We start from the raw sequence: 14,775 nt of genomic DNA on the forward strand, positions 1-14,775 counted from the left end.
CAGCTTCCCTGGGTAACATTTCTGTCCAAACAGGGGAAAATAAGCGCTATCTGTGCGGTAACATCTCCACAGCTCCTCCTTTGGGCTTCTGTGTTCTTTGACAGTTGGGAGCTGCAGAGGTTTTCCTGGTTATTGGCCCAGGGCTGGCAGCAGTGAAGGCAGCTGTACCTGGTCCCTCTGGTATGGGCACTGATGTCTGTATCATGTTAAACATGCTTTATCTTGGGACTGTACAAGGTTTAAAAGCATATCTACCAGGTCGCAAGTCTGTGACATGACCTAGATCCACAGGCGAGCAATCAGCTCAAGATTTGCAAGTTGCCCCTGGAAATGACTCCCGTACGCTCAAGCAGGTCACTTAAGGTCATGACTTTGAGGGAGGGGCTTTCATCTTTGGGATATGGTCAAACATTTGCTTTTGCAAGCAGAGAATCTCTCATACTCATCAGTCACAGTGGATCAGTGTCATGCATAACTGGTAACGATTAGATCGCACCCAAAAATTGATCCAAGTTATATTGACAAAAGCGCTTTTTCCCAGTAGAAGTCAAGTCTCCATGAAGGGTGAGGTTTCACGTTACAGCTAAGCCAACCTTAATAGCTGGTTGTTGATGGAAGAGGCATTCTTGCTCCCATCAAAGTTTTCCCATCATTTATCTTTGTGTCGATTCTTTATTTTCTCTGTCCCCACAGCAAGGCGGCTCCCCAAACTGTCAAAACCAGTAATCCAGCAAAAATTACTGAGAAGCTTTCTATTGAGTTAGCATTTTACATCAGTTCATGGCAGGGTCAGAGAAGGGCCAGCGAAGATGCAGAAACAGGTAATGGGACAGGGACAACTCCACCTCTCAATAGATCAGGTCAGCTATAAGGCAAAAACCAGCCACAATCTAGGAAAATTTTACTAGTACAGATGCACTAAGCCAGTATGTACTTTGAAGAGATGAAAATACCTAAGACTTTTAGACAGATCAGTTCAATAAGACAGAAGGAGCATTTCCTGTGCTTTCAGCTCTTAACAATGGCATCATTCATTTTTGCAATAGTCTCTAACTAGGGAAAATACTCCTGAGAGCAGCACTGAGATGTTCATAACCGCATGGAAGAACACATGGACAATACAACGTGAGGAAAGGAAAATTTCCATAAAACAACCTGTTCCTAGCTTTCCCCCATTTCCATATCCTTCCAAACCCTGCATGTTTTCTCCTGTAGGTACTCTTTAGAGGTTTATCCATGCAAACACAATCAGTCCACGTATAGCTAAGTAAGAATCTCAAATCAGCCTGAAAATTCAGCTCTGGCTCTGTTCTCTACACCCATGTCTTCTTTTCTTTTTTTTTTTTTTCCCCTCTTTTCTTTTTTTGCCAATCGTATTGTGTATGTTGTGTTTCCAGTTGCTATTGCAGGCTGCCAAGTACATATCCATGACTTGGCAGCCAAGTTACATATTTAAGAGGATGAGAGCAGCAGGTTTGTGAACGAGCTCAAACCTCACCCACGGCAGCCAGGCAGCAGTATAGAAATAGGCTTCCCATCAAGGGGACAGGGGAGGTGTGGAACTGATGGCTCATCAACTCATTTTTATAGAGTGGGGCTGTCATTGGCCTCAGGCATTGGCCATTGGCATCAGTCCATCTTGGCTGTAGTAAAAGTTGTGCCAAAAAGAACCAGGAAAAGTGAAGGTCATGTTGCAGATAGTCAGGACCACCGCCGTTAGCGTTCGTGGTGCAAGAGGCAGGGGAGACAAGCCTTCAGCTCTACTAGAGTTGGGAGCAAATTGGCACAAAAAGCTCCGATGAAAGATGGGGAGAAGCTAAGAGTGAGAAACACCAACAGGGAGAACAACTGTGAATGTAAAGACTGGGACTGAGAGCAAAAGACAGAGCTGGCTAGACAGGCAGGGAAGGCCCGGGAATCAGCGCAGCAGATGGGTAACTAGCAGAAAATGAAGAAAATCTGGAAGGGATTTGTGAATAGAGGGACAGAATTTGCCCTGGCCAAGCACAAGGGCCAGAACAGACAACAATGTTAGGAGAAACCCCGTGACTGACTGAGTTACCGGGGCAGGAGACTTGGGATGCTCAGATGCAGGACTGTACTACCTTTAACCGAGCACGTGCTGGAGGACATCAGTTCAGCCCGGGTATTTCATGGGTGCAGAATTGAACACCAAACTTCCCACCCTTGCGGATGGCCCAAGTGGGTATCGGTCTGAAAACAGAAGTAATTAAAAGCCTGGCATTGTGTAGCAAAGGAGATTAGCGTCTGTTGGATCCCTGCTTCAGCTGTTGCAAGAGTTGGAAGCTCTAAAATGAGTGAGCCAGAAGATTACAAGAAGTGAAATTAAGGCATAATGGGTGAAGCAGTTGAAGGCTACGTGGGAAGCTGATTTCCATATGGACTTCAGTCGCAGAGTGCCAGGCAAATCACTCCAACCCGCATTTAACCCTAAGGACCATTATTTGCATGCTCTTTTCTCTCTGAGCAAATGGCCTGGCTTCATGGAAGTCTGAAACGCAGGACCAGGTACCCACAGATGTGACCAAAGCCAACATGAACTCCACTTTGAACAGTCAAAGAAGCGTATAATACAAATCTGTCTGAAAAAACAGTTCCTTGGCACTTCCAGTGGAAGACCCCATAATAGACAGATGGCTTTTGGCTTGCGGTGTTTCATTTTATCACCTTCTCTCTCTGGGAATTATACACATCTCAGGGGTAAAAACTAAATGTTTGATGTTGTGAAGCATTCAAGATGAGATGCGATGGTGATGAGATTCACAGGCAACATCTGAAGGGATAATTCTTCTCCAGAGCTGGGGCTGGACAGCACGTAGTAAATCAGGTGCATATTGAACTGGGAAATACTACTTTCTTAGAGTATACACTGCCAATTGCGTGCACTGACTGAGGCAGGTGCCCTACAGAAGAAAAAAGATTTTTAAAACCTGTTACTGTGTAATTAAAAACTGGGTTATGATGCATAAGCACAAAGAAAGAAGAAATAGGCTTGCTCTAATGGCTGTAATTCTGAACAAGTGACCTTGCAGCCTTAATAGGCTTCTTTCAATGTTGTTTCTTGTGGTGTTTGTGTGTCCATGTGTGTCCCAGTAGCTGAGAACACTCAGCAGTAAGCATATGTATCCATTCTTTAGGTATATCTAATGTTTACCTCGGATATCACACCCAGAAAATAAACACATGCATAAACTCAACAAAAATATCACTGACTCACCATCCAGCCATTCACCTCTTTTCTGCCTCTTGTTTCTGCTCGCTGCGTCAAGTCTCTGCCTTCCATACCCATCGTATTAATTTCCTCCTCTCTTCCCAGGGACAGTTAAATGTCAGCCCTGGCTTCTCTGGGAATATTAGACTCTGTGTGCACGCACTGCTGTTTGTATTAGACACACAAGTACAGAATTCAATTTCACAGTAGCTAATACTTAGTCCATGACTACGCCATTTACCTGCCAAGTGCTTCTGCCTGCTCATTAAAAACAGGATCATGCTATATGAATGGAATAAATAATGTCCTTAGGCATGATACTACGAGCACTGGTGTGGTTTTTCCACTTCAAAATTGAAGCTCTTAATTCTTTGTTTTCAGCAATTTTCACATGTTAACGCTGCTGCATTTCAGCCCCATCCCTCAGATCATACAAGGCGAAGGGTAGGTAGATAGTTGCACTATGACTTCCGGAGAAATATCGTGTCCCCTCACATCCTCCTCTTCCTGGGACAGCAGCCCCAGCCCTGCCCTAGGTTCAGAGCCTGGTGGCCTGGCTACCTGCCGTGTTCAGTGGCGACTACAAGCCACAGGCAAACTGGCTAAAGATGTTCAATAGGCAAAGGCAGAATTAGCTACGGACTCCAGACCCAAGGTCGAAGAGAAATCAGGAGGCAATGATGGCCTCGCATCGCTTATGCACCACAGGCTGCTTTTGGAGACCCAGAAAAACCAGTTGCACATTCTTTCACTGAAATCCTCATGCAATTACTCCCTCTGCATGGTTTTATCAGATGAGGTTACCGAACATTAGCAGTTGTCAGCTATTTTCATGCAGCTAAGCATTTGCCTTGTGCTCCGAACAATCAACCTTTTGTTATTAACATGCCTCTAACAGAAAAGGAGAAGTACTAACCTCACACTCAATAGGTATTTTCAAAAAAAATTATTTTGATTCTGTGTCTGAGATGCTCAGAAATCTGTGGAGCTTAAAAAAACCTGACATAGCCTAGTTTTTAGTTCTTCTGTAGGATATAATAACCATCTCCCTGCTATAGAATGAGGAAAAAAAAAAAAAGAGGTGAAAATTTAATATAGATGTACTGTATTAAAGTACATCTCTATTCATTTCTGTGAGCTTTGAAGGTAATTGTTGCAGAGAACTTTATTTTTAGGTTTTAGTTTATTACAGAGACTTTTTAGCTTAGTTATCTTCCCCCTGTAGTACCGCAGCTAGGACTAAAGGCTTGCTAGCCTCAGTTGTCTTTAACCAGGCTGTGTTAGTCTGTTTGCAAACAGGTTGCCAATGAGATCTGCAGCAGGAAAGTAAGGAGTCTGCCAAAGGAGAAATAAATGTGGTTTGGAAAGAAACATGTTTACTTTTTTCAGACCCAGCCTGGCAAAAAGAAATGCTGCTTTCAGCTATGAGACGCGATTGCTGGACTGGCGGTTCAACTGATAGAAAATAACTTCACCACGCTTGTCAGTGAACAGCCAGGCAACCAAGACTGCTAAACCCAGGGGGTGTTCTATAGAGTCTTGCTGAAATACACCGCGCTAGCACTTCTGGAAGTGTTTTTGCCTCCTTAAGTACGTTCAAAATAGATTTTTAACTGCAATCATTTGCAGCAGCGACATTTTGAACTGCTCCAACAGATAGGGTACAGGTGCTGCTACCTAAGCACGGGCAAGAATGACCCCACGCTTCTTGGTCCAGGATGCAACAGTGATCTGTCAGCTTGTGGACAGGCCAACACACAAATGCCAATTCCCGAATGGTGGGAGAGAGTAACTTCAGCAATGGGGAAGGAACAAAACTTCCCTATGCCACTCCTGATTTTCCTTAAAAGAAACCCTACCAAAAACGTTTTGCCTCGTAGAGGGAAATTTATCCCCTCTCTCAAATTCCTGGCTGGTGCTGCTATTGGGATGACAAGAGAAACCAGCTTGTCTATGTCTCCACCCTACTGATGCAGGAGAGAGTAAAGGCAAATGGGTCATGCAAGGGTGGATCAGGCGTTTTTAATACTGCTGTTTCATATGTGGAAGTGAAATATGTTGTTGCATCTGGAAATGCTGGCCTGCCCAACTATATAATCACCACACCGCTGTAAGCAAAATCTACTCCAAAGGCAGGTCTATGCTATAGGCTTCTGCCTGCATAAATATAAGGAGGAGAGCGGCGGAGAGATGTGATACCTGACCCACATAGGTTGTGCTAAAGAAGCTTTACTAGCATAACTCGTTTCGCTGTGGGGCAGGGAGGGGTGATAACTTTCCTGTGATGAACAACTACAGACATAATTTTGCTGCTGTAAGAGCATCCACACGCTCTGCTGGTTTAACACCACAGGATTCCTGTGTGCCAAGGTACGGTGTCCCTCTGCCTACGTAGGCAGAGATTAGACCACTGTGAGCTTTCTAAAGGGACACAGTAAGGGAAACTCATGCCAGGCACAGGGCAAAGGAGCAGAAATGAAGAACACCTTTTAAATAAGTAGAGCTTGAAATGCTACTACATTGCAACACACTAACAAGGCTGAAAAAAGGAACCTTAGAATTAAGTATGCGTGCTGGGTATAAGTGCATGCTTTTTAACGCAACGCCTTGCATTTAATGTTAAGTGCCAAGACTGCAAATGTGAATTCCCTGAACGTTTTTCCCCTTTCTTCCTGTTCCTGTGGGAGTGGCTCGCAATGGTGAAGGCAAAATTTATGGTGCAGTCCTGAAGTGCCACATATCCTTCAGAGTTGTTTCCCCTTGGCTGCGCCCTGTAGTGCCCCAAACCTTCAAGGAGAACCTTTCAAAGAAACGACAGGCAGCTCCCAAGAGAGAGGCTGCCCAGCCTGCAGGGCTCCACACAGTGTCTCCTGAGAGATAAAAGGAAGGCTGCCGGGATATATTCATTCCTGTCTTTAAGATGGTATCACAAGGGGATGAGCAGGGCTGCAGTCTGTCTGCTAAGTCCTCTCTGCAGAACTTCAAACAGACGCTCTGGAGGCAGCGGGGCACGGGGCTGACTCACCTGGCCGGCTGGGTGGACACAGCCCATCCAAGCACGTCTCGGCTTTCCAGCTCCCGAGTGGGTTGCCCTCGGCCAGCTCTCTTGTCCTCAGGTCCCTCCGAGGGCTCTTCACACGGCACATTATTTTAGAATCATAGAATCATTCAGGTTGGAAAAGACCCTTGGGATCATCGAGTCCAACCATCTACCCTACTCTACAAAGTTTTTCCCTACACCATATCCCCCAACACCACATCTAAACGACTCTTAAACTCATCCAAGGATGGTGACTCAACCACCTCCCTGGGCAGCCTGTTCCACTGTCTGATCACTCTTACTGTCAAGAACTTCTTCCTAATGTCCAGTCTAAACCTACCCTGTTGCAACTTGAAGCCATTCCCTCTTGTTCTATCGCTGTTTGCTTGTGAGAAGAGACCAGCACCAACCTCTCTACAATGTCCTTTCAAGTAGTTATAGAGAGTGATGAGGTCTCCCCTCAGTCTCCTCTTTCAGCTTTGTCCTTTTTAGGCTCTTCTCTCTCCCCTGCAAAGAGACAGGGGGGAATTGCAGAGTGACACAGGAGTTAATTGCTTTGCCTCGTTACACACCTGGTTGCAATGTAAGCAAGGTGCTAAGGTGCTTAAGGGTTTTAATTTGGGTGATTAAATTCTGCAGTATTAGTGAAATGGGTGTTCCTCTATAGGAAATAATGCCGTCCGTATAAACCTGAGGAGCAAATACAAGGAGCCATCAAAAGTTAGCGGTGTACTTATAGTTATACAAGTGCTACAAAGTTATAACCAGTTTATATCCTTCCTATGGGCTTGGTGTTTCCCACAGCCCCGTTCTAAGAATAAGCGAAGCTCAGGAGCCCAGGCTCATGATTTTGACAGAAGGAGGTGGCTTTCCCTGTGAGTCAGGACAGTACAAAGGACGAGAGACGCTGAGCGTGGAAGCAATGAAACTGCAGATTTTTAGACCAGATTATTTCCCTGGCTTTGCCAAATTCATTCGACATGCGCAACTACTCCTCAGAGCTACATGTACACCCCAAATACGCCTGTTTGCAAATGAGGAACAGTATTTTCCCCTCTGATATTTACTTTATTTCTTTAAGAAACTGGGGGAAAAAAAATGTGGACCCACTGGAGTCAGTGGGAAATTTCCACTGACAGGATCAGAGCTCACCCTACAGTAAGTACAATATACTGAAAATCAACTCGAAGTTACTCTTTGTTTTATAAAGTAAGTGGATGAATGCAAGGAATCTGGCTCTGAGCCGTTCGAGTTGGCTGCCTCTTGCATTTTGGGGGGGTTGTTCACATATTTGAAAAGCTACTTTTGTGCCTTGAGACTTCAAATCTTACTCCAGTCATGAAGGTCAGGAGAAGTTTCTCATCCTTTACATACTGCACACACAGTCTAGGAGTGTCCACACTGAAAAATATCCCTTTCCTAGGAAAAAAAATAAAGAAATCAATTATTCCAGTGTTAACCTGTTCATGTCCTCAGCTCCTGGGGTGTTCTAACCATCTGGCTGGGCACTTCCAATTCTGTGGTCTCTGTTACTCCCTGCCTAGGACAGGTGACAGTGCAAGCGTGTGACAAACCATCTGCTGCGTGCGTTTGGCCACCTTAGCTTGGCGATGCACTTAAATAGACGTTTGGGGAGAACAACAAAAAATTGCGTTTAATAACTGGGAAGCGACACCGAGGAATGCGCACCGAGGGCTGAAAAGTAAAGGAAGCTATGTGGCAAGGGCTATTACCAGAAAAAAGGGTTAACTCACATTTACAATCAACGTGGGTGCTCCCTGATCCTTACCGTCTTCCCGTGGCAGTGGGATTTCTGTTAGGAAGAGCGTCTCTGACAAAGTATTGCACTTTGCAGCAACAACTTTTCACTTACAGATAATCTACTACTATCCATAAACATATTTATGTATTAGCTCCCAGAAAAAAAAAAATAAATAAAAAAAAATTTGAAAGTCATGGTATCTCCTCATTCTCCGGGCTCCTAGATAAGTTGCAGCCTGGAAATCTAGAGGCTGATTGCCAGGAAAATGCTGTGTACAGAAACACCAAAAAGCGCCCAGCCCGGCGACACCCTTTCAAGGTTTCACTGAAGCACCCAGCAGGTGCTGAAGCTGCTGTAATCGACTTCTCCCATCCCCTTGATACCTATAAACCCTTCAATAAACTTGGTTTTGAATCATTTGCGACACCAGCTGATCAAACAAGCTTCTCACATGCCTGGTGCTCCCCCCGTGGTGACTGTAACCCCCTTTTCTGCAGCCGGTGGAGAGAAAGCCACAGTCAGCACCCTGGCAAACCACCCGGGAGAAGTAGCGCAGTGAAAACCCGGAGTTTCACATCTCCCGTGATCATCAAACACTAAAACAAGTTTATTTTTGTCTGCCCTCTCGTCACAAAGTATTTTTATAGGTGGTTGGTTTTTTGGGGTTTTTTTTGAGATATCATCTAAAATGATGATGTCCGAAAAGTTCTTTGCAGCACAGAGAGCCAGCAGGGCAGCACCGGCCTCATTACAGCAACTCTCCCCACTTACTAACGAGCGGCCAAACGAAAACACAGCGGCTCATTCCCTCCGGCTGCCCACTGCTCTGCGATTTTTTCCCTTAAAGGACAAGCCAGTCCAAAAACATGCATGTCATCAGGCTCCTCCATTAGAGGCTCCTTAATTCGCAGCTCCCTGGACTCTAAACACGGCAGTATCTGGAGACGGTTTGTAGTAAAGCCAGACAAGTTTAACTACTACAAATTTTGCCTGTTTTATCAAGTTTGGCATCCCAGCTCCTTACTCAGCACTCCCGGGGTCCCTGGCAGCTGTACTTTTTGACTGTCTTAGGAAGGGAAAAAAATAACAACCCCACGTTCTTAAAAGTATTGAAAGCTTAGCTTGCATACTAGCAACCCAAGAATAACTCAGCCATTTATATAGCTGCCCCCAAACCCGTCTCTATTTTATCGAGCCCAGCCACCTTGCCAAGCAGGACTATTTTTGTTGTTACTTGTTTCCCTGCTGTTTTTATTTCAGTGACATGAAGACAACGAGCTGCCCTGCGTTTCCACTGCCGGAGCTGCGGTTAAACAGCAGGTTCTGCCCAAAAACCTCACGTACGTGTACACCCCCCCACACACACACACCCCCCACCCAACTCAGGGAAACTTTTTATCCCCACTGTGGTGATGCCGGGGATCAGCTCACACCAGCCCCAGGGCTTGGGGTCCACAACACCCATGCTCCCCCCTGCTCCCCGAGGGGAGCTGGCTCACACCCCCTGGCTGGGCGAGCTGCCGTCCCAGTACCGAGCCCGCAGCGGTCACCTAACCCCACTCCTGTTCACACTGCCTTTCTGCCCCCCCCCCCCCCCCACCCACACTCCCCCCCAACCCCTGGCACCCCCCCACCCCGGGGCACAGAGCTCGGGGGTCGCCAACACTGCCAGGAAGGTCTTCCTCACCCTCCACCCCCACCCCCCCGCTACTGCCCCTTCACAGACAGGAGGAGGATAGGTTCATGCTTTTAATACGTTTTATTTATTACCAAAATTTCCAGAAGCCGAATGTGGCATATTTTTTTTTTTTTCTTTTTCCCTAATCTTCTGTAAAGATTTTTCATGCATAACTTGAAACTTGTCAACTGCAACAGTCGAGTGGTTACTTTAAAAGAGACACTTGTACAGAGACAAACATCCAGAGTACAAACAGCTGTATCTCAATTAACAAAACTTGTCTATTACTAACCTTATAAAGCAGGACGTGCCTTCCCTTTTATCAAAACCAAGCTGACAGATCTGCCTTTATACACACCCAACAGAATAAACTCTGTTATCGGCAAGGACGTTTTCCTTAAACGTTAGAAAAAAAAAAAAATAAAAGGCAAAGAATAGAGTGACTGTCCATCAACCAGTCTTTACTTCAGTCCTCTTTAATCTACTTCTTCGATGGTTGGGCCACCAGAGCCACCTGCCCCGGCCCCTCCAGCTCCCTGGTACAATTTTGTGACGATCGGGTTGCAGAGTTTCTCCAGCTCTTTCTGCTTGTGCTCGTACTCTTCCTTCTCGGCCATCTGGTTGCGATCAAGCCAAGAGACCACCTCCCGGCACTTGTCGAGCACCTTCTGCTTGTCCTGGTCGCTGATCTTTCCCTTCAGTTTATCATCCTCCACCGTCTGCTTCATGTTGTACGTGTAGGACTCGAGGGAGTTCTTGGCTGCAACCCGATCTCGGTTAGCTTCATCCTCCGCTTTGTATTTCTCTGCTTCTTGCACCATACGGTCGATGTCATCCTTGCTCAGGCGACCCTTGTCATTGGTGATGGTGATCTTATTCTCCTTACCCGTGCTCTTGTCCACGGCGCTGACATTCAGGATACCATTGGCATCGATGTCAAAAGTAACCTCAATCTGGGGGACTCCACGGGGTGCTGGAGGGATGCCCGTTAGGTCAAACTTGCCCAGCAAGTTGTTGTCCTTCGTCATGGCCCTCTCACCCTCATACACCTGGACTAGGACACTGCTCTGGTTGTCTGAGTAGGTGGTGAAGGTCTGAGTTTGTTTGGTGGGAATGGTGGTGTTGCGCTTGATGAGAGCGGTCATCACTCCACCAGCTGTCTCGATGCCCAGGGACAGAGGGGTGACATCCAACAGCAGCAGATCCTGCACATTCTCAGACTTGTCTCCCATGAGGATAGCTGCTTGCACAGCAGCCCCATAAGCAACAGCCTCATCGGGGTTGATGCTCTTGTTGAGCTCTTTGCCATTGAAGAAGTCCTGCAGGAGCTTTTGGATCTTGGGGATACGAGTGGAGCCACCCACCAGCACGATCTCCTGGATCTGGCCCTTGTCTAGCTTGGCATCACGCAGAGCCTTCTCCACTGGCTCCAGTGTGCCACGGAAGAGATCAGCATTGAGCTCCTCGAAGCGGGCACGAGTAATGGAGGTGTAGAAGTCAATGCCCTCATAGAGGGAGTCGATCTCAATGCTAGCTTGTGTGGAAGAGCTGAGGGTGCGCTTTGCCCTCTCACAAGCCGTACGCAGTCGCCTCACCGCTCGCTTGTTGCCAGCAATGTCGCGCTTGTGCTTACGCTTGAATTCTTCCACAAAATGGTTCACCATGCGGTTGTCAAAGTCCTCCCCACCCAGGTGGGTGTCTCCAGCTGTGGACTTCACCTCAAAGATGCCATCCTCAATGGTAAGGATAGACACATCAAAAGTGCCCCCTCCCAGGTCAAAGATGAGCACATTCTTCTCTCCAGCCCGCGTACCTTTCTTGTCCAAGCCATAGGCTATAGCAGCTGCTGTGGGCTCATTGATAATACGCATCACATTAAGGCCAGTGATGGTGCCAGCATCTTTGGTGGCCTGGCGCTGGGAGTCATTGAAGTAAGCAGGCACCGTGATGACAGCATTCTGTACCTTGCGCCCCAGATAGGCCTCAGCAATCTCCTTCATCTTGGTAAGGACCATGGAGCTGATCTCCTCTGGGAAGAAGGTCTTCATCTCACCCTTGTACTCCACCTGCACCTTGGGCTTGCCACCTTCATTCACCACACGGAAGGGCCAGTGCTTCATGTCAGACTGCACTGTGGGGTCATCATACTTGCGGCCAATGAGACGCTTGGCATCGAAGATGGTGTTGGTAGGGTTCATAGCCACCTGGTTCTTGGCAGCATCCCCGATGAGGCGCTCTGTATCGGTGAAGGCCACGTAGCTGGGTGTGGTGCGGTTGCCCTGGTCATTGGCAATGATCTCCACTTTGCCATGCTGGAAGACACCCACGCAGGAGTACGTGGTGCCCAAGTCGATGCCGATTGCCGGCCCTTTGCCAGACATGATGACGGGGGTTCCTCTGATGGCTCGCGGTCGCCTCTCCCGCCTCCCGCTCTCGCTGCTCTCCGCGGCGCGATGTACCGGCCCGCCGCCCTCCACCTCCCTTTTAAAGCCGCCTCAGCCGCCTTCTGGAACCTGCCAGAACCCCGCTGGCCAATCCAGACGCCCACCCGCCACTACCGGCCAATCGCCTCTGTCCGTCGCCGAACAGCACCCCGCCCCCTGCCTCCTGGCCAATCAGAGCCGTGGCGCCCACCCGCCAGCCCAGCCCTCCCCGCTGTACGGCCGCCAGGCCCTACTTCTTCCTGGGTTTTTCTCGATCTGTCTGGGCTTGCAGCGTGCGCCACAGCCCTCGGCCAATCGCCACGCGCGCATCTCGTTCGCCCCGCCCCCGCCCCTCAAAACTGCTGGAAAGTTCCAGTGGACGTTTGACGCAAGGCCAGGGATTGACATCAGCGTCCTCCAATAGAGATCGCCCCTCGGGGGAGGGGCGCGGCCAGGGCGCCGGGGGGCCCTGAGGCGGGTGCTGGGGTGAGGCGGGAGCGGGGCCGCGTTCGCCTCCCAGTGTGTGTGACTCCCGGTGGCTCAGCCCAACGCTGCGTGGCAGCTCCCGGTGGGGAATTTACCCTTATTTGGTCGCAAGGCGGCAGAAATTCAACCCTCCCTCCCCTCACACACACACACCCCCCTCCTTCCAGCCTCCCCACGTCCCGTCAGGGCGACGCGGCCGCCGAGCCGACACCCCACCCGTTCCCCCCCCCCGCTTCGGCCGGGCCTGAGGTGCCGCCCGCCTGAGGAGAATTCTATGGCAGAGGGAAAGTCCCGCGGCCAGTACAGGCTGAGGGCGGTTTTTAGCCTTATTCTGGCTGTACTTGGCCGGCTGACAGCCCTCCCTGCCCACATCCCCTCAGGGGGGCAGCGAGGGCCCCGGCCACCCCCAAGGGCCGAGGAGCCGGTTGTCACTGCTGCCCCTGTGGTATTAGCCTGCCCCGGCCCCGGAAGGTGGGGGATGGCAGCTGGCTTCCCCCCCCCCCCGAAATAAGTAGTTAGGAGTTTGGGGAGCCCTGCTGCTGGTGCTGCGTGCGTCTGCCTGGTCACGGCCATTCTTGAAACACTTCCAAATTTTTTGTCTGTTGTGCTAACGTGAAATGCCATCACGCCTACATTTAGCAAAAGCTGCGGAGCTATTAACTCGGAGCTAGGAAAGTGCTTTGATGAAAATATGTTAAAGTAGAAAATCTGTTGTGGTTCCTCCAAATTATTCCTCCTTACTTTGAGACAAACACTTCAAAATATTCCAGTTCTAGTAAGGAGAGCAAAATACCATGCTGAGATCTTTTTTCCTCGGAGGCTTAGTGAGAAGCTCCTTTTGGATACCTCCTTTAGAAGTGTGGCTAAGCCTGCTACCCATAGACTTCACGTGTTACACCAAAGAAGGATTAAATACGCTGTGTGCTTAAATCATCCTTCATTACATTTTGTCCCCAGTCTTCAGCATTATGCTATAGCAGCCCTTATAGAAAATATGTTACAGCTTTTCCCAGAATTATTTGTGTCCATGCAGTTACAGATACTCCCATTCAAAAACATCCTTGTTTCAGTTAGTGTATTTTTCAAGGCCTTTTTACAAGACATGAGGATTCCATATCTTTTCTGTAGTGTGTGTGCATGTAGTTTTGAGACGGAAGAGTTTCAGACAGTAAATATCGTACATGTTTAAATAACTATTATTCTTCCACAGATCCTGGTCTTTTTTTTCACATCGGTTCTGACCTTGGAGAAATCCGAAAGAAGTCAATGGAAAATGGAAACCATCAGTTCTCCCTACCTCCAACAGGAGCTGCTCTATATATACCGTATGCATATTTCTTTGATGGGAGGGGTGTCAGTTTCTCTTGTAGTTAGACCAGTGACTGATTCATCAAGGAACTATCTCTTCCTGTAATTCACTGCTACTTCACTCAGTTGATTGTATCCTATGGAGCAGGGAGAAATGGCAGAGCAATACAAAGAGTTGGTTAGTAAATTCCGTTTCAGTTGAAAAGCTGATGTTATTTATTATTTGTATCCTTGTGAGGCTTATCTCTTAGGCCCACTCGTAATGCCCAAGAACCCTGTTTTGGTAGCTGCAGTACAAACTGAGGCCCTGTTATTTCAGAGTAAAAAGAGGATTCCTGCCTCAAAAACTTATGTACAGAAACAAGAGAGAGAGCGAACAAATGGACTAAGAAGTAATACAGCAATATTGATTAGCACAATAAGCAGTCTTTGCAGCAAAATTAATTTCGTATCTCATTTAAGTGTAGCTGTAATCAAACAGGTTTTATCAGATTTAGAAGTGACATTTCATTAACTTGGCCCAAAGCTTTTAGCTGTATGTTTTATCAGCCTGGGCACAAAATAAGTACAAGAGCTCCAGACAAAACTTGTTTGGGGTTTCCTTGGCCCAATAACTAGTAGGGCCCCGATATGGTTGTGCTGATACCCAGATGTGCTGATAACCTGCTAAAGAGGTGTTTGCATTGACTGGACTACTGCTTACCCTGATCAAGTACTCCCTCAGTCCTCTTTATTTCATCATTTGAATTGTTGTTTTGCTATAGTAAATTTGGGGAAAAGATCCTGGAGGAATGTATGAGCATACCCTTTTAATGTTAATGGTGTAAATGACATACTCGTGTCCAT

General features: G+C 47.7%; 2 protein-coding genes across 2 annotated transcripts in view; both read right to left on the reverse strand.

The window, feature by feature from the left end:
• Positions 1 to 14,775, reverse strand: part of ZBTB1 (zinc finger and BTB domain containing 1) — a 61,764-nt gene that overhangs the window by 18,749 nt on the left and 28,240 nt on the right. The gene's annotated exons all lie outside the window — the stretch shown is intronic.
• Positions 9,786 to 12,163, reverse strand: HSPA2 (heat shock protein family A (Hsp70) member 2). The gene has a single exon (XM_074149143.1). The coding sequence runs from the start codon at positions 12,091 to 12,093 to the stop codon at positions 10,189 to 10,191; it is 1,905 nt and encodes a 634-aa protein (XP_074005244.1). The 5' UTR covers positions 12,094 to 12,163; the 3' UTR covers positions 9,786 to 10,188.

The sequence above is a fragment of the Numenius arquata genome, chromosome 6 (genome assembly GCF_964106895.1).
Source record: "Numenius arquata chromosome 6, bNumArq3.hap1.1, whole genome shotgun sequence".
Classification (NCBI taxonomy): domain Eukaryota; kingdom Metazoa; phylum Chordata; class Aves; order Charadriiformes; family Scolopacidae; genus Numenius; species Numenius arquata.